The sequence below is a fragment of the Erpetoichthys calabaricus genome, chromosome 7 (genome assembly GCF_900747795.2).
Source record: "Erpetoichthys calabaricus chromosome 7, fErpCal1.3, whole genome shotgun sequence".
Lineage (NCBI taxonomy): Eukaryota > Metazoa > Chordata > Cladistia > Polypteriformes > Polypteridae > Erpetoichthys > Erpetoichthys calabaricus.
This window is the reverse complement of record NC_041400.2, coordinates 157,708,730-157,729,143: the sequence shown is the minus strand read 5'-3', so window position 1 is coordinate 157,729,143 and position 20,414 is coordinate 157,708,730. Positions and strand designations below refer to the sequence as shown.

Here is a 20,414-nt window from a genome sequence, read left to right as displayed (position 1 = left end):
ACCTGTGATTATTTTGTCTGTCAATAAAAGTAAAGTTTGATTGTCAGCTTTAGTGGAGTCAGAGCTCTGTGTGAATAGGACAGCAATGACTTGTAATGTAAATATTGACTTTCTGCCTTATATAGAATAAGTTGCACAGCACACATGACACTTCAGATTTTCCACTAAATTTGCCTTTTGGTGTGACTATACGGTGAAGCCTTAATCTATCTTAACATTTTTTTGTGTCCGTTGAAGAGTAACAATTACCTTTACCTTATAAACAAGTAGAAAGCACATTAAAAGGCCTCAAGCTTCTCTAAAGGAATGCACTATATAAAAACAAACTAAATTGAATTGAATATAACAAGCTAAAGGGGGGGGGGGGGGATCAACAGCTGGTAGTGCTGTCATAAACCTACAGTACTAGGGATGCTTCATATTTTCATGTAGTTAAAATGTTCTGCCAAATATAGTGGAAAATCGTGTTTGGCTGAATAAGTAAAATTACTTAATTTTTTGGCTTGTATGTGATGCTGTTTTTATTTTATCCTTCTGCATTGGTTATGGATGACACTTTGAAACATGCCTCCTGTTTTATAGGGATCAAACGATGTGTCACACCGCATTGCATTATGAGACATGAACACCATCTTTAGAGGGTTATACTGGTTTGTTTAGAGCATGTAATTTCAGTAGTAGTGACATGCTGCAAAAATTGGCACTTCCATGTAAATTACATTTTATTGATGCAGATGGAAATCACTCATTGGAAATAATACAGTACAGTACAAATGATTAATTAATATTTAATAGAAACTGAACACATTGGATCAAATAAAGTAAATAAACTGCACAGATAGACAGATTGTGTGGCTTAATGCCTACTGTATGTCTACGTCGACCTTTACAGATCTAGGAGTGTGTGTGCTCATTTCTTTCTCTTCACCGTCAGCATATGCTCTGGTTTGTTGTAAGCTATTTTCACATGTTTAATTGCATGAAGGTGAGTATGTGTGCATGCCTGTGCACACTTATGTATGTCCCTGTGTGTATTTACATGTGTTATGAAATGAAAAAAATTATGTATCTCAAAAACTTGTCATGCAGAAATTTTGCAAATCAATACGCCTCTTTCCATGACTAAACAGAGCAGACTACAAAAATCCTGGTTACATTAAACAATTTTTAAGCAGTTATCATTGGATACATGGCAGACAGTTTTTGAAGGATATGGAGTTAAGTAGCAAACTGGACCAAAAAACATAAACCAGGAGCCTATAACAAGGCACACACGATGCAACTTGTTTGAAGAAGATAAGTCAATTTTTTCTGAAATTTTCATTTTACATAGGTCTCTACATTAAAGGCAGATATCTCTGAAACCACTTGTTCTGAAAGATTTTATCTATGCTGGGACACTACACAAAAAAACAGTTGATTTTAAGACATGAAAATCAATTTTGGTTTTCCACAGACACACACATACAAACATGCTAAAATCAACTTTTCTAGACATTTTGAATTTTGTAGATTAAAAATCTGAACTTAACGTGATACAAAATTTTTGACCCCATAAACAAACTTTCATTTACATGGCAGTAAAACCTCAATGCTTTTATAAAAGCAAAGCAAATGGACAAAGGAAGGAAAAATGGGGAAGGGATTATACCAGGATAAACAGAATTGGGATGCAAAGAAATGCTGTGTGAACAAGTTGAGCTTAATAAATGATAGGGATCAATTGGACTCGTGCTGCGCTCCATTTGAATTGGGATGTTGTAGTTTTCAAATTCCTAGTCAGAATTTTCAACTGCAATGTCCCCACAATTTGGACTTCCTACTTAGAAACTCAGTGCTGTTCTGTCATGTCCGAATTTGTCCGACTTCACATTATCATATCAATCCAAAATGGTGACATACTCTGTGAATCTTAGTGAAAACTATAATATACTTGTTATTATTATTAGTACTTCTGTCTATTAGTATCCATTAAATCAGTTATACACACAATTCTGTCCAACCTCTACCTGTGGACATTTGCTACTTTGTTTGCATGCCCAAAACACTGCTAAATGCGTTGTTCAGTAGTTGTCTGTATTCTGAAAGAGCAAGCACAAGAAAGTTTTTCCTGGGGGTGTCCATATTGTTCTTTTGCCAATTGTTTTACTGGAATGCATTTAGCTCGGATGTAATGTCATTCCCAACTCCGACATCTGACTTCTGAGATGTATGGAATGCAGCATTAGTGCATACTTTATGTGCAAGTTTAAAAGTTATGCATTATTAGAAACACATTACCAATTTGTTAATGGCTGGGTGTAAGATCATGATATTTACAAGCCAGAAAACAAGGCCACAGTCATTCCAGCCAAGTAATTTGGACAAGCTGTTGGCACTTTTCACCTACCCTTTTATGACAGTTTAAGCATTTTTTTTATTTCTCAGCATGAAGAGATAGTGTACATTGCTTGATTCATATTACTAACCGAGAATGGTAAACCAGATATGGACGCAGGGACCTGCCTGTGGACGCAGGAGACATAGTGCGCAGGCGCCACACAAAGCCCCCCTCCCCAGAGTGAAATGGGAGAGACTACGAACGTGCGCAGGTGCCACACAAAACCCCCCCTGCCCCAGAGCGAAACGGGAGAGACTACGAACCGTCTGACATGCCGCAAGCAGGATAAAGCAAGGTCAGAAATAAAAGACAGTAGGAAACAAAGTAAAACATCATAAAGAGGTTAAAGAACGGGGCCAAACACATGGAGAGCAAGTTACAGATGATGAAAACTGGAATGCAACAGCTTCAAAAAAACCTAGGCACGAAACACATGCACAGCGAGATACAAAATATAAAGGCTGAAAAAACAACAGTTAAACGTCCACACCACACAGTGGAGGCAGACCTGGAAGGTGCAGGCGCCTACATCACGTGTCGGAAGGCGCGGGAAAGTACGAAAGGCAAAGGCGCCTACACAGCATGGTAAAACCCGACATAATACGGAAGGCGCAGCCGTTGCCGCCATATTGTGAGTGGCACTATTGCGTAGTGATGGCGCAGGCATCACCGCCATATTGTGTGTGGCACTACTGCGGAGTGAAGTTAGGAATAATGTGCTGCTTGGGATCATACAAAACGCCGAACGCGACCCACCGTCTGAAACTGCAGAGGCAAAGCAGGCACAGGTTCAAACCGAACGAGCTCGAGTGACGGATATACGCCTACAACGCGCGTCTCAAACCGCAGAAGCAGGGCAAGCACGGGTTCAAAACAACGCAAGCTCCTATAACGCGTGTCTGAAACTACGGCTGCCCAGCGGGCACGGGTTCAAAACGCCTGGGGTAGGCGAGCGAAGCGAGCAGGGGGCGTAGCCCTCTTGTTAATTTATATACTGTTAGTCATTTAATATTTACAAAACACTATTGTATTACTGTTTTATGTATGTAACCGCTGTGGTAGGTCACATAACTGGTGATGATAAGTCAGTATACAGGGATGAAGTACAGAATCTGGTGCTCCAGGAGCAAGCTCTCACTCACTCAACACCTGCAAAACTAAACAGATGGTCATTGACTTAAGGAGGCACAGATCAGAGCCAGCCCCACTCTACCTGGTGGAAAGGGTCACCTCCTTTATGTTCCTGGGAACTTACATCTCTGAGGACCTATCCTGGACAGGAAATACTCTGCCAGTGGTCAAAAGGTCCCAGCAGTGACTGCATTTTCTGAATTTCTCTGGAAAGTGGAAATGAAGGAGAAGCTGCTGCTGACCTTCTACTACTCAACCATCGAGTGTGTTTTAGCATACTGTATTTCAGCATGGTATGCTGGCTGTATAGCAGCAAACAGAAAACCTCTGTAGTGGGTAATATCCATTGCAGAGATTATCATTGGCTACTCTATGCCCTTCATGGAAGATCTACACAGAGCCAGAAAAATCATTAAAGACCCTTCCTATCCTGGTCACTCATTGTTCAGACTACTGCCCTGTGGCAGGTGATACAAGAGCATTAAAAGTAGAAAATAAAGATTTGCAGATCGTTTTTATCTTGAGCCATTAGAATTTTAAAAACTCACAGAACCGTTATAATATTTACTTCCAGTATGTATGTTGATTACTTTAGTGTATAATAATTTTCACCCTTTATTTAGTTATGGTATGTTATTTGTTTGTTGTTGCTTGATGTACTTGGACCATTTACAGTTATAGCTTTTACAATTTCATTGCTCTGGTACAGTGAAAGTAAAGCTTTGTAATTTCTAATTCTACTTTGTAAAAAAATTACTTTCATTCCACTTGTTGCCGTTTTACGTATATTTGTTTGTGTTTTCCAAATAAAAATCACACCTATTAAGTATATGAGGAAGTGTTTAATGATGAGACTTTATATGGCTACCTGGACTATTGGAGTTGGGTGTTATTTATGATTTATAATAATTTCCAATAGTATTTATTGAATTACTTTTCATATTTTATTTGTATTGAATGAAATGTTTTTGTATCATTTAACATTTGTCAAACAGAAGGTCAAGAGCTACTGATGCTAGATCAGCATTACTCTCATTTGTCACCTATTTGTTCTCCCTACTCAGGCACTCCTTGTGGTTCTGCGTGAAAGCCATCGGACCAGGACAGTTTTCCGGAAGGTTGGAGGCTTCGTTTATGTCACATCTTTGCTTGTTGCCATGGAGAGATCCTTGTGCTGCCCTCCAAAAAGTGGCTGGGAAAAAGTTAACCAAAACCAAGTTTTTGAGTTGCTACACATGGTTTTCTGCACTTTGACTGCAGCAATGAGATACGAGCCTGCTAACTCACACTTTTTTCGCACTGAGATTCAGTATGAGAAGCTGGCTGATGCTGTGCGGCTCTTGGGCTGCTTTTCTGACTCAAAGAAAATCAGTCCTGCTACAGTCTTCCCTTCCAATTCCCAGCCTTTCCAGAGGATGCTAGAAGATGATCTGATCACGATTGATAGTGTATCTCCCACCCTAAGACATTGCAGTAAGCTCTTCATCTACCTGTATAAGATGGCCACAGATTCTTTTGACAGGTAATTTGCTTATTTATGATAAGTAAAAATTGCACAATTACGGGTTTTTACTTTCTGTCATGGCTATTTCAAGATCTTTGTTTTTAATCTTTTTTTTGGTCTGAACAGTGCATTAGCAGTTTCACTTTTTTATGTTGTAAAATCCTTTGACTTTGTGTTTGCACATACCTATTCAAATGATCACAATGTAGGATTATTTTATATAGCTATCTGTTTTCTCAGCTGCTTGTTCACTTCAGGGTTGTGTAGAACCGGTAACTCTCCAGGCATAATAGGGCCCAGTTCAGGAAACCAAAACTGGACAGGATGTCGAGCCATTTCTTGCCACATTTATAGACATAGACAATTTTGGTTTGCTATTTAACATTGAACATCTTTGGGATTTGTTATTAAAACTGCACAGTGAGTCAGCAGTTAAAATAACTTCACAACTCCAGAAGACTTTGAGTATAGAGTTTGCCCATATGCTCCATATTTTGTTTTCCAGGTACTTTATTTTTCACCCCAAAACTCAAAGATGTACAGTAATATTAGTCTATTGGGTGACTCTAAACTGGCCCATGGTGACTTAAGGGATTAGGCATTGTGCTAATGTCTTTTTCGGGTTTGCATTCAGCCTTCTACATGGTGTTGAAATGGATGAATGAACAGAGTTTCACTTTACCTTTTCAGGTTTTTGCGACCCCCCTCTAGCTAGCTAATACTGCCCCCAACAAACACACAAACTTTTTTAAGATTCTATGATTTTTTTTAATATTTAATACATATGTAGACCTTTATTAGTTCATTCTGTCATCACCAGCGTCTCTTTTTTTTCCACTGCCAGTTATACTTGTTAAAAGCAAGAGGCATCTATAATGAATGATAAATGACCTCACATAGAATCCATTAATATTATATTGTGGTTTTTTTTTTTTTTTTTTACTGGTTGAGCAATACAGTAATCCCTCCTCCATCGCGGGGGTTGCGTTCCAGAGCCACCCACGAAATAAGAAAATCCGCGAAGTAGAAACCATATGTTTATATGGTTATTTTTATATTGTCATGCTTGGGTCACAGATTTGCGCAGAAACACAGGAGGTTGTAGAGAGACAGGAACATTATTCAAACACTGCAAACAAACATTTGTCTCTTTTTCAAAAGTTTAAACTGTGCTCCATGACAAGACAGAGATGACAGTTCTATCTCACAATTAAAAGAATGCAAACATATCTTCCTCTTCAAAGGAGTGCGTGTCAGGAGCACAGAATGTCACATAGATAGAGAAAACAATCTCTAGCAAACAAATCAATAGGGCTGTTTGCTTTTAAGTATGCGAAGCACTGCGGCACAAAGCTGTTGAAGGCGGCAGCTCACACCCCCTCCGTCAGGAGCAGGGAGAGAGAGAGAGAGATAGAGAGACAGACAGAGTTTGTTTTTCAGTCAAAAATCAATACGTGCCCTTCGAGCTTTTAAGTATGCGAAGCACCATGCAGCATGTCGTTTCAGGAAGCAGCTGCACAAAAGATAGCAACGTGAAGATAATCTTTCAGCATTTTTAGACGAGCGTCCGTATCGTCTAGGTGTGCGAACAGCCCCCCTGCTCAATCCCCCTACGTCAGGATTAGAGAAAGTCAGCGCAAGAGAGACAGAGAAAAGTAAGTTGGGTAGCTTCTCAGCCATCTGCCAATAGCGTCCCTTGTATGAAATCAACTGGGCAAACCAACTGAGGAAGCATGTACCAGAAATTAAAAGACCCATTGTCCGCAGAAATCCGCGAACCAGCAAAAAATCCGCGATATATATTTAAATATGCTTACATATAAAATCCGCGATGGAGTGAAGCCGCGAAAGGCGAAGCGCGATATAGCGAGGGATCACTGTACTTTTAATTTTTCTAAAAATGGGATCATAGATTGAGAATAGTAACAAGCCAACTCAGCCGTTTATTCTCATTTCAGTTGTGTTACCAGTTTGATTGCAACTGCCTAGATGTGAGTAGTTAACACTCAACTCCTGCAAATGTCAAGAAAGAAAACCTTCCGGAAAGGTTTATGCAGCAATTTAATGGCAAATCTAATGGAATAATCTTTTGTATTAAATAAATGAATGTTTTTTTCTGCATTAAACTAAACTTCCAAACTTATCTTATTCTCTTTATCTTCTGCTTTTACCGTGTTGTATATTTAAATGACTTTTCAAAAGACAAGTGTTGTTTATTATGAGCAGGGATATCAAAGTTATTCAAAAAGTCTCCACCCCTATTTTTATTTATTTATTTGTTTTCAAGCCATTTTTGTGAAGTAGCTCGCTGGGACTTTGCAGCATTGCATCCCTTAGTCTGAAGGTTTGCTAGCTAGCTGTTGTTGACCTAGCTGTCAATGTGCAAGTTGCTACCAAGTTATAATATGTGCGTTTGTCATTTTACAGCAAAGGCAAATAGATGTCAATCTTTAGGTTTTCACTTTTAAAAATGATACAACACATCACTATTTGTACATTTCATATTGGTACAATATTGTAACCTGCCGAAGTGTATAGAACTCATTAGAGGTGTTCAAAATTGGTCTGGCAAGTGGGAAGATGCAAAACACAACCACTGATGACAAATAGTTCTCACTGACAGATGAATAAGTGTGAGGGGTGTTCAATAATTTATCTACCTGACTAAGAAAATAAAGTCTGATGGTCAAACTCACCTCATTATTTTTCATTGTATCCCTCTTTGACTTCAACACACTTGGTCCATTTTGACTTTACTGATTTAATCCTTTCGGAATAGATGGATTCACCTTGATCTTCCATCTAACTCGTTACCGCCCCAAAGATGTCATTATAATTGGGGAATCACCATCAATGTAGAATTTCTTCAGTTTTGAAACAGAAAATTACCACTGGGGCCCAGGTCTGGACTGTATGAAGGATGGTTTAGCACTATGAAGCCACATCCATTGATAACAGCTTTCAATTTTTGAGATTTGTAGGATGGTGCATTGTCCTGAAGCAGCAACTTGCCTGCTGTCTGTTTTCTATGGCATTGCTGTTTGATGGCCTTTTCTAATAACTTCATTGTTGAAGTGTTGGTTCCACCAGTGATGGTTAACTTGTGTGGCATTGAATTCCCATTTTATCCCAGAAAACTGTCACAATGACTTTTCTAACCAACTGCTGAATGCAAAATTACTTGGGGCTTGGGGCTCCATTTTGTTTCCATTGCATGGGTTCTTGTTTGGTTTCAGGTTCATGGTGGTAAGCCCACATTTCATTCCCAAAAACAATATGTGAGAAAATTTCGATGGGATTTTCTCTAACAAGGTTCATGTTGTTGTGTCCAAATTCTTGGCAACGTGATTTCTGATACAGTGTCAGCATTCAGGGAACCCATTGGGAACTGACCTTTGACATCATCAAATAAGTATAGATAATAGAAACTGACATGCCAAGTTCAAGGTCTATAACATAACCTCAACACAATTATCTTCCATAATCATGGCATCCACTTTCTGGCATATTTCCTGTGAAAATACCTCCACAGGATGACTCATGTAAGGGGTTATCTGCAATCAACCCATTTAAATTGCCTGGCCCAAAACTTCACCTTATATTTCGAAGGTGTCTCATCGCCATACATAGCATTAAACCTCTTATGGATTTCCTTTGGCTTCTTCCCTTTCTTTGTAAGCAATTTACTGACAGGTCAATTTCATCATATACAGATGGATGTGTTTGCCATCCTGTTTGTCTGAGTGCTTTATATGAAATGATGTCAAACTGCATGTGTGGCATGCAAAGACATGTCCTGATCTCCTGTGACAAATTCAGTCCTCCAAAACAGCATGGATTTGCACATCAATATATTTTTCTACAACTATTTTGCATCACCAACTACAAAAAACATCATATTTGTGAGATGATTTATGGTATTAAAACCAACAAAATGGATAAGCTCATAGCTAGTATATTCATCACATTTTGCTCAGGTCGAGAAGGCAAAAAAAAAAAAAAATAACAGCTAGCTTTTGCTGTTTTCGCAGCTATTCCAGACACTGCTGCACCAAGAGATGCCTGGGTACAAAAAAGGAACCAGCAATGGTGGGACTGTGACTATTGTTCCAGCTGTAGATCTCCTCCATTGTTGTTCTGTTGCAATGCCAGTGCTAGCTGATAATAACAAGGCAAAAAAAAAAAAAAAACGCATAAATTCTGATATGACCGTTCTCATTCATGTCACTTCGCCACAATATGTATCCACATATGAAAGTTACTCAAATCTGATATGAAAAGATCAGATTTCTGTGTCCACACAGCCCTGAAAACATCACATTCAGATTAAGTTAACAGATCAAATTTGAATCACTTTAGCCTGGTAATATGAATTTAGTCTAAATTATTGAACACCTCTTGTACAGAGTAAATTTCATTACACTTAGGAGAGGTCACCAATTTCCAGGTAGTGTCAAAGTGAAAGAAACCATAAGCTATTTGTACACTTAACCATAAATATTTTTCTGAGGATGTTCAGAAGTTTTTGTTTTTTTTTAATCTCTGGTATAAGTACTATATGCTAAAAAACAGGGACACTAAATTAAGCATAGGAACTTTTCAATAACCCTCATATGATCTTATTTTTTCTAATTTGTTAATGCCTTTAAAGCCATTCATAAACAATTATTAGAATTTGCTTTCTGATGGAATCAAGTAAAGTTCTTTTCAGATATGAGTCATTGAATTAACTCCTGATCTTTGAGATATGTCAGCCTTTGAGCAGTGCATTCTTATTGTTACCTGTGTAAGCTACTAAGAACTTGTGGAAGGTTAAAAATTACACTGAAACCATCTGATTAGTTCTTAAAGTAGCTAACTTTTGCCTTGTATCTAGTCGCCACATATTAAGTGTCAGTTCCTTAATTTGATATTTTTTTTGAGTCGCCTTTTTCATTAGTCTACTTAGTAGGACTTATCCTCCTTGTGGAAATCTTTGTATTTGTCTTGATTATAGTCAGAAGGAAGCAGACAATGAGGTTCTGAAAAGGCAATGGCAAACTTAGAAACTTCTGTCAGTGGGGTAAAAGTTTAATCTCAGTTTGGCCAAAGTCTTGTGGTATTTGATACTTTAGCCTTCAAAAATGAGACTAGTGAGTCTAGGCTTCTTCTTTATAAAGTCTTTCTTAGTTTCATGCTGTCACACTGCATATACTGTAATGCCCTTTTCTGAAATAAATATTTGTAGGACACTTTATAAACTCATGATACGTAACATATATGATTAATAATTGATTAACACTTTAATAATAATAAACCTATTTAATTTCGTCTTTTAAAAATGTTGCTATAGCAATTATTTTTTCAGCCTTTTTATGATGAAAAATTTTGCTATTATATATATATAGTTATAGTATTAACTTTCTGCCTTTCTTGCCCTTAATGGTTGTTATTAGGATATAGTGCAATATTGCAGACACCAGATCTGTATGTATTATTATTGTCTATTCTGCGCTCTTATAGTCAGGTTGTTGAAGAATGAGTGTGTTGTTCACCTTAGCCATGTGTACATGTTGTATCTGAAGTATACCCTGACTGTAATGTTCTGTCTTGTCTTTATTTATTGCTGTTTTCAGTGGCTTTTGCAAAAGCAGAAAACTAACAAGCTTCCTACCTTTTTTGTTTGTTTATCTCTTAACCTCTTATGTTCATTGGCTGTCATCTGCTGTCTTGTGTATCTAGTCGTGCTGAGCAGGTTCCTCCTTGCCTGACACACGAGACCTCCCTACCCTCTCCTTGGGGGACACCAGCTCTGTCCAGAAAAAGGTACTGCCTGAAATTGGTGTTTTTTCCCTCTTTATATCTGTCTCAGATTATTCTCCCTTTCTGTGAAAATAAATCTGTGAATGTCTTAGTTGTCTGTCACAACAAGCCTACCTTATTCTGCATGTTGATCATTGCTTTGTTGTTTTCATGTTTTGCTTGAAAGTTTGTGATTTCACTTTATTCTTAAAATTTTATATTTTACTTTGAGATAATTGTTTAATCAAAACTATTCCATACTTCCACCAAAACATTTGATTTGCATCTACAGATTGTACATATCATTTAGTGGAATTCATTTATACATTAGAAAAGGAAAATAAAAATAACTCCCATCTTGTGCAAGAGTAATTGAATCACAAATTCTATTCACTCAGGCAATAAGGTAATTTTAAACAAGGACTAAAATTATTTAGTATAGAAAGCCCTCTAACATAAAAAGGTATGAAGCAAAGTAATTTTAGTCTTTGCCACATGGGTTGGCACAATGCAACAGATCGCAGTCTAAGGAGATATAAGAGAACTTTAGGAAAAGACCTGAATGTAAGTCATCATTCTCATTCTAATGTAAGACACAATCTACATTGCTCTTAAAACAGAAAATTCCTATTCAAATTACATACTTTAAAGATAATGCTTTTGATTTCTCATGCATTTCCTGACAGGATGAATCAAAAATTGATCCTGTTTGCCAATAAAAAATTTTTTTTTCTTGGTAAAAACCTGACACTGTCGATCAATAAAGTAACCTTATCCCTACAGACAACAATGGTGGTGGCCGCATCATGGTTTGGAGCCACTTGTTTACCCATGGATTAGGATGGCTTCGTAGGATTAACATTATTTTAAATGCTATGCTGTCATTTGAAAATTAAAATAGAAAAGAGCATCTAACCCTCATATGAATTCATGTTTTGAAATGGCGAAACGTCAACTTCAAATAACGTGACAAGATATAAAATGGCCTCTTCATGCAAGAGAGACGACAAATCTGGAGTAGTTGATGTGGTTTTGCAAGGACATATTGGCAAAAATATGTGAGAGGCTGATTAGTAATTACAGGAAATGTATGGTCTTATGTCATATTTGCTGCTTGTTTAACATGAATGAGGATGTCATACTTTTCATTTTAAATATTTAAGGATTAGTTTTGATTAAACAATAAATTCAATTTTAAAATGTATTTCACAAACTATATTATGAATTTGCAAACTTTTGAGCAACACTGTTCATTGCCAAAGAACAGTGTTACATTTGCCAAATGTTTTTGTGTTTACTAACATTTTTGATAGCTAATATTTAATGGAGTTTCTGTAGCTTTATGCAGTGGAGTCCATATTTGGTTTGTAACCAGCGAGAGCATCTTCCCATGAACAAACAGTGAATCATCACTAGTAAAATATTATACAGTTGGCAGAACATAAAAACACTCAAAAGAGATTGCATAGGAGAAGCAAGGGCAAATTAATGATAGTGCAAAATTTATTTTAAAGGAGAATTTAAAAATCATAAACTGGATTGCTTAGTGGAAAACCTGAAATTTGAAACAAAATTGTTTTAAAACAACAAAATTGTTGTATATTCTTTCCTTTCTTTGATTTGTAGCGAGTTCTACTGCAACCCCAGCCTCTCAAATAGGCAGCATCTGATATGTCGTCATTTGATGTATAAGCTGTGAAATGAGACATTAGAAACATGACGTCAGCAAGACGTTGACAACAAAAGAACAGAAGCAATTAGTAACATTAATTTGAAAGAAGTAAAATGTGAAGAAAATTCTAATACATTTTACTCACAAAAGATCTTGACAAAGCTCTTCAGAACATTCCCCAGTTTCACAAATTATAATTATTAAGAGAAGGTAATATACATATAAAACAATTCAAATGTTTAAGACTTGCTGCTGCATTTTGTCACATCTGAACTCTTAATTAAAAAGAAAGGGAAAAAAAGATTTGTCTTTAATTGAAACCCTTATGTTGCTCGGGTTAGAAGAGACATGCTCTGTCTTTCTGAATAGTTTCAGGGTATGTTTTCTACAACCCTTATTACCCTATAATAATTTAAAAGTCTGTTTTTTAGAATGTTTATGTTCTTCTGTGTAATTTTTGTCAGGAAGCAAGTTTATGACTACATTTTGTGTAAATCTTCTTTTTAATTTCTTTTTGCCTAAATAAATATTAAAACAGTAGTGTGAGTTTAATTGAACAAGAATTTCTATAGTCTTTTATGCACCATATTAATGTGTTTAATTCTTCTAAAACCAATAACAACTACTGCAATCTAGACATTTATTAGCATCATGTCCAGGGCTTAAAGTCATCTTGCTCTGTGAATAATTGAACATTGATGCGCCTTGTGGGTAGTTCTTTTTCTGGAATTCACCGCATTTGATGTTGACAAACTCATGTTTGGCTCTGTTGTGTCTGTCATAAATATGATGATCATCTGGTTCTTAGATATACAGGTAGATTACTGAAAAGTAAATGTGATTAGTAAGAGTTTTTATGTCCCCAAATATTTAACTTACCTGTAGTGAGAAGCCATTATTCTTGGTTCAACCAGGAAGCATGGATCAGACCAGCATGATATGATGTTCATTAACAAGTGATAGTGCTGAAAATGCATTAAATTAACATGCCACACTAACATTGTCAGCCTGACTTAATCCAATTCAGGGTTGCAGAAATACACAATCAATCTTGGAAGCATTAATTACAAGGCAGGAACCAGTTCTTGACTAGCATGTGAGCTACTCAGACATACACCCACACCAAGACAATCAGAAATAGCAACATGTCCAACCACACATTGTTTGGAGTGTTTGAAATAATCCAGATTATAAGAAATAAAACCCAAAGAGACATAGTATTCATGTCAACTTGTTGTCATTATGCCTTCCAGTATAATGAAAAGGATTTGTTGATAGTCCAACTGTTACAGAAATGCAGCAATCATATTGTACATGCATGGTAGAATTAAGCGGAAATAAAACTTTTACAGTATTCAAAATAATCCAATATTTGCCATACACATACTGTAACAGTACAGCATGTATAAAACAAATTGAGTAACAATAAGAAAGTAAAATTCAGCTGCCAATGCAGATGTATTGGTATAATTGGTTGTTATGCAGGCTTGGTGTAGACCGAAATAAGGTGTAGGGTTGAAATACAAATATTCATTGCAAATATTTAGTAACCATTATACAGACAAAATGTTAACAAAACGCAAGGTACTGAATTGTATGGCATAAAATCTAAATTTCCAGTGAGATAAGAAACATTTTTAGATCCAAAATTAATATGTTCTTCATTTGCTATACATTGGTCTAGAATGCTGATGTATATTGCATACTGATGCCGTATGCTTGATATTTTGTTGTAGGCGAACATCCAATAACTAGAAAAGCAAATGTGTTATTTCTTCTGCTTCCCAGTGCAGATCTTCTAATGTTGATGATGATGTCATTCACTAATTAAAATTTTAGAACTTAGTATCTTCCTTTAACATCTCTGTGGAATAAACTTGCAGACGCCAAAAAGAACAAGTTATGGTTGTGCAGTCATCGCTCCTTTATTTAGCATATATACCATATGTCATTTAAGACAGCAAATTAATTTTACCAATCTAATGTTTAATGATTTGCCAGCATGTTTGTGTGTTCAGTTTTATTTGGCTTCCAATGTATTTGACACTGACATTTTCAATGTTACCATGACAGTTCATTCGGTGTTGACTTAAATTGCACATTCTTGAAAATGCAACCTAATGCATTATGCATCCATTCACTATTCATAATGGTTATGAGAATATAATTTTATTTATGAATTACTATTATGAAACATTTCTGTGAGAAAAGTACTATTAATTTAATACCAAAGGGCACTATCATTTTATTGTATGTTTGTGCCAATGTAGTAATGTGCATTGTTATGCCGAGAAATGCTTATTGTGTGACCTCTGAAAAGTCAACCAGAACATAACTCTGTGGCAGGACAAGGCAGGAGAGTAATGGTCCATAAGAAAAGATGTGTGTTAAAGAAAATTGTAAGCTTTTTCTGTTTAAACTACAATATTATTGTTAGACTACTAATACTTGAGAAATTTCTCAGTGAAGCAGTAAAATCTTCACAGAAGAAGAGTGACTTTAAAGGAAGACCTGTTTATTCTGATTGGATGACTACAGTAAGTCTGCATATACTGTTTATCCGTCAAATTTGTCCTTCAAGGTGAAAAAATAAGTTATAGGTTGTAAATAATAAACTGTAAATCACACCACAGACACCTAAAGTAACTTGCATATACATTACAGTATCTCAAGACACAAGTATTTTTATTTATTGTATTAATATACATGTATCTACATTATATGTGACTTTGTCTTTTTTTTTCTTATTCTGTCATCAATGAAGACATGGATATCATGTCGTGTCAGCTTCTGTGCCAAATGTGCCCCTCAAAGGAGTTGGTGATTTAAAGGTGAATTCAGGGATTGTGCCTCTTTCATCTGATTTGGTCATCATACACCCTGGAGCTGTACTCGCCACGCTTGATTTACTTGCCTCTGTCAGCTCAGATGTCCAACCAGAGGTAGGGATTGAGATGTGTCAAATAGAAAATGTCTCAGTCAGTGTTCATCAAGCTATTTTATAACATAGAAGCATATTTCATATTCCTTTATCTTAGCTATGAATAACACATTGCATTGTGACTCACAGGATTTATTAAATGGCTGACCTGAATCCATCCATCCATTTTCCAACCCAATGAATCCGAACACAGGGTCACGGGGGGTCTGCTGGAGCCAATCCCAGCCAACACAGGGCACAAGGCAGGAACCAAACCCGGGCAGGGTGCCAACCCACCGCAGTACATACACAAACACACCCACACACCAAGCACACACTAGGGCCAATTTAGAATCGCCAATCCACCTAACCTGCATGTCTTTGGACTGTGGGAGGAAACTGGAGCGCCTGGAGGAAACCCACGCAGACAACATGCAAACTCCACGTAGGGAATAGGTGGATTGGCGATTCTAAATTGGCCCTAGTGTGTGCTTGGTGTGTTTGTGTGTGTCCTGCGGTGGGTTGGCACCCTGCCCAGGATTAGTTCCTGCCTTGTGCCCTGTGTTGGCTGGGATTGGCTCCAGCAGACCCCCGTGACCCTGTGTTTGGATTCAGCGGGTTGGAAAATGGATGGACCTGAATAATAATAATAACTTTAATGTTCAGTACTTCAGATCATATTGCCCATGTCCGTGGGACATTTTGTATGACAGATTAATTACACTTTATATTATACATGCTTTTCCAATTAAATATGTTAAGGAAAAAAGCATAACATTTAAAAGCATAATATATGACAAAATCAGAGATACTTAACAATGACTTTACTAGACTAGTTATGAGGTGCTGAATAATTATACACATTTATAGTTGACACAGTTATATGTGCAAAGCAATGACATTTGTTCAATATGAAGTAAATTTAATGATATTGTCTGCTGAGTTTCATTCTGTGGAAATTGGTTAGATAGTTCAGATGCAAAAATCAACAGGGAGACTGTGAACATCAGAAGGGACTGTGTACCACAACACAGAGGAATGTTTTTAGAGTCCACAGTTTCAGCGTATGGAATTTGGTAGTGTTAATAACAACACCCAGAATGTGTGGCCTTGTTAAATTAAGCTATAAAAAGTTCAGATACCCCAAAATAGGAGGAATTTCCTATTTGATATTAATGATGATAAAGGCTTTTTTTTTTTTTTGGAAGGTTTATTCATGTCATTTACATGGTTAGATTTCTTAGAATAAATTCTGCTTTTCAACATGAAGGCACTGGGAAAGTGAGAGAATATGACAAATGGTGTGCCAAGATCTCACCAGGCAGTCAATGTTGGCTAGTTGTATTGAAAACTTTTTCTGAAGTAGAACTTGTTGTAAAAATGCACATTGCTATTTTGTACTGCTAGACTAACAGCAAGCTAGATCCTGTTTTTTTTGGTTAATTCTTAAGTTGTTTTCACATTACCATTTCATTGATACATTTTTAAAATATGTGTGGGAAATCAAATAATTTAAGTTATTGGACTCTCCTGTTTTGCTTTGACTGAATATAAAATTTTCCCAAATGTGTGAACCTTGTTTTTAACTTTAAGATCCATATTGTTGAACGTTTTTGTTTAGTCTTTTGAAGTAGATGTACAGTCTGACACTATGACTTGCTGTTACGGCTGCAAAAAATGTTTCTATTTATACTATGAGAAAGGGTGAGTGGTGATACACAAGACTGGTTTATGATGTTTTTGTTTGTGAGTAGCAGTTTTACTGATGTTTCTTTGAAGTTGTGATAAATTCTTAAAGTAAATCATTTCTTTTTTTCACAGCAAAGTTCACTGAGTTTTATATTTTATTTTCCCAGCATGCACTTGATCTCCAGCTAGCAGTTGCAAACATCTTGCAATCACTAGTGCATTCAGAGAGAAACCAACAGATCATGTGTGAAGCAGGACTTCACTCAAGATTGCTACAACGATGCAGTGCTGCACTTGGCGATGAGGAACATCCTCTGCATCCACCATTGCAAAGAATGTTTGAACGCCTGGCATCACAGGCTTTACAGCCAATGGTCTTAAGGTAAGTGACAAAGTAAATTGCACTTTTAGAATTACTGTAGTGTTCCAGTAACTGGTGGAAATGATGATGTGAAGAAGTTGTAACAATATTTCTTTTAACATTTGGCTGACGATAATTACAAATGGATCAAATAATCATTCCTTTTTCTCTAAGGTATTAACATGTTATTGAGAAAAACAAGAAATAATCCCAGACAGCCCAACTCTTCATCAGAGGGCACACTTGGGTGCATTGTCACATTCAGATACTTTACTTTACAGTAAACATATATATATATATATATATATATATATATATATATATATATAAAAGGTAGTCGTGCCCGTCAAGGACGGGCTGCAGGCGACTTTTATCAGTGTTGCTGGGTAAAAGTCATTAAGTGCAAAATTATTTGTACCATGATTAAATTTAGTAATAAAATCTTTTTTGTTATTTGTGCCACACAACAAATCGGGATTCGAACCCAGGCGGACAGTAGGTGGTGTTAGGTCCTAACTTTGTTCCGGCATCCGGGATCGAATCACCGACCAAGGGTAGTGTGCACTCTACCACCTGAGCTGTATGGATCTTAGTTCCAAGGCAATAATAAACATAATGAAAGTTGTTTCTAGTTTAAGTCACGTATGAAAGTGTTACATGCCATAAAATGAACGACTTATCTTTATCAAAATAAAATTATGAATCATTAACACAATCAATGCATACTTAATGAATACGTAAACTATGTTTATTCAAGTATTTAAGTGGATATCCCTGGGTACACTACATTATTGATGTAAAGACCATCTTGATCCTCGTGGCAATCTTTTCAAACTAAGAGCTTGATCTTCTTTCTTGAAGTTGCTCGAGATAAGGCAACATACAGTGTTTCTTCGAAGTTGAGCTTGAATTTCAGACACATTTGCTCGACTTTCTCGAGTTGGAATGTGATCTTGTTGATGACTTGAATTTGCATCTTCCTCGTTTTCATGAAGTCTATTTTCTCGTAGTCTTTGTCGCTCTTGTTCTCTTCTTTCGACAATTTCACGTTCAGTTGCATTTAAACGATTCTCTCATTGTCGTAAACGTTCTTGTTCTGTTCTCTCAACAATTTCAACTTGAGTTGCGTTTGACCGACTTTCTTGTTGTCGTTGCCGTTCATGTTCACGTCTTTCAGCAACTTCAATTTCAGTGGCAGTAGAACGTTTTTGTTGCAATCGCAGACGCTCAATTTCGTGAACCAATTGTGTTTGTTCTTCCATGCGGTTGCTTCTGTAAGCTGCAACTCGTTAGCGTTCATTTTGTCTCTGCTGCGAGATTTGAACACAAATAACAAAAAACATTTTATTACTAAATTTAATCATGGTACAAATAATTTTGCACTTAATGACTTTTACCCTGCAACACTGATAAAAGTTGCCTGCAGCCCGTCCTTGACGGGCACGACTACCTTGTCGTACTGCACGTCGCTGTTTATTCCACAGTTTTTGTTCTTCAGTAAAAAATCTTTTTGGTTTCTTCGTTTTTGGCAATTCTTGAGGTGTAGTTTGAGCACTTGAAATATCCAAAATCTTATTTCTTTTTGCATTTTCGTCTTCTTCAGTCGAGTGACTTCCTTGAGCTTTTCTTTTAATCCGATTGGTCACTCACTTCCCAGTGCTTCGTTCAGCCAATCAAAACACTGATGTAGACGTACCAACCAACCAACCAACAGACAGACATGCTGAAATATATATATAGATATAATATATATGATTATATATGTTGTATATATGGTAATTCTGTTTTTCTTAAAAAAAAAGTTATCAAATTGGCCTCATCAAAGATTAAACAAAACTAATGCATTTTACATTTTTTAAGCTGATAAAGGGTTCCAGTAGAATGATTATAACCCCTTAGTTTAATCTTTGCTTACTGATTCACTTTATATTGAAAATGTAACTGTTACTCTCTACATATATACTCTCAAGTGTTGCAGCATGCTACATAAATGACACAAATAGAAATATATGCAAACATGACTTGTACTTTGTTAACAGTGCCAAGCTAAAACGTACATTTTGTTTGTTATTATTTTTTTTTAATTAGGGAGTTTCTTCGACTTGGAAATCCATTGAACTGTGGTGCATGGGATAAGAAGCTCTTAAAACAATACAGAGTTCACAAACCAAGCTCATTAAGTTATGAGGCTGAAATGAGAAGTAAGTGAAATATGTCTTCTTTTGTAATTGTTACAGAAAGATGGATACTATACTGTCAACAGTCTGTATTTTGTGTTCTGTTATATGCATTTTCAAGTGGAGTCTCCTTTCCACCTATACTTGGAGGTACATGGTAAAAATCATGGAAAGTTAAATTAATGTTAGTGTTAAACAGCAAACAGTAAATACATGTATGTGTTGGTATGTAACAACATGTCATGAAAAGGGAACTTGAGTTGTAATGTATTTTGTATTCTTACTTATTATCCATCCATCCATCCATCCATTTTCCAACCTGCTGAATCCGAACACAGGGTCACGGGGGTCTGCTGGAGCCAATCCCAGCCAACACAGGGCACAAGGCAGGAACCAATCCTGGGCAGGGTGCCAACCCACCGCAGCTTACTTATTATATTTGTATTTATTTATTTATTTATTTATTTTTTTCAGTGATTCTCGTTGTATTTTGTGATTATTTTTTGATTTTGTTTACCTTTGCGTTCACGTGACCATGAAAGATATTAATAGTACAGTGACAATAAAATTGAAATTTTTTTTTGTTTTGTTCGAATATGTTTGAAAGTTCTTATATTTGTTTTTTCTGAATTCATGCTGTGAGAAGAATTGCATCTAATATACTGCATTAGCTGGTTTATTTCCCACTAGAAGGCTACCTACTGCTTTCTAGCACCTTGGTTATCTCCAAGTAAGTTGTTGTTTAGAACCTAATTATGTGGCTTACAAGTAGTGCTGTTTCCCTGCTGTACTAATATAT

The 20,414-nt window shown here is 36.4% G+C and overlaps 1 protein-coding gene across 7 annotated transcripts in view; it reads left to right on the top strand.

Moving 5' to 3' along the window:
• wdfy3 (WD repeat and FYVE domain containing 3) overlaps positions 1-20,414 on the top strand; it is a 355,632-nt gene that overhangs the window by 185,394 nt on the left and 149,824 nt on the right. For 6 of the 7 annotated variants that reach the window (XM_051930197.1, XM_051930198.1, XM_051930195.1 and 3 more), the window contains exons 12-16: positions 4,576-5,033; positions 10,737-10,820; positions 15,233-15,410; positions 17,245-17,459; positions 19,527-19,639. In XM_051930197.1, the coding sequence (XP_051786157.1) occupies positions 4,576-5,033; positions 10,737-10,820; positions 15,233-15,410; positions 17,245-17,459; positions 19,527-19,639 (1,048 nt within the window). The remainder of the gene's footprint in view (positions 1-4,575; positions 5,034-10,736; positions 10,821-15,232; positions 15,411-17,244; positions 17,460-19,526; positions 19,640-20,414) is intronic. The other variant, XM_051930199.1, reaches the window with a different exon arrangement.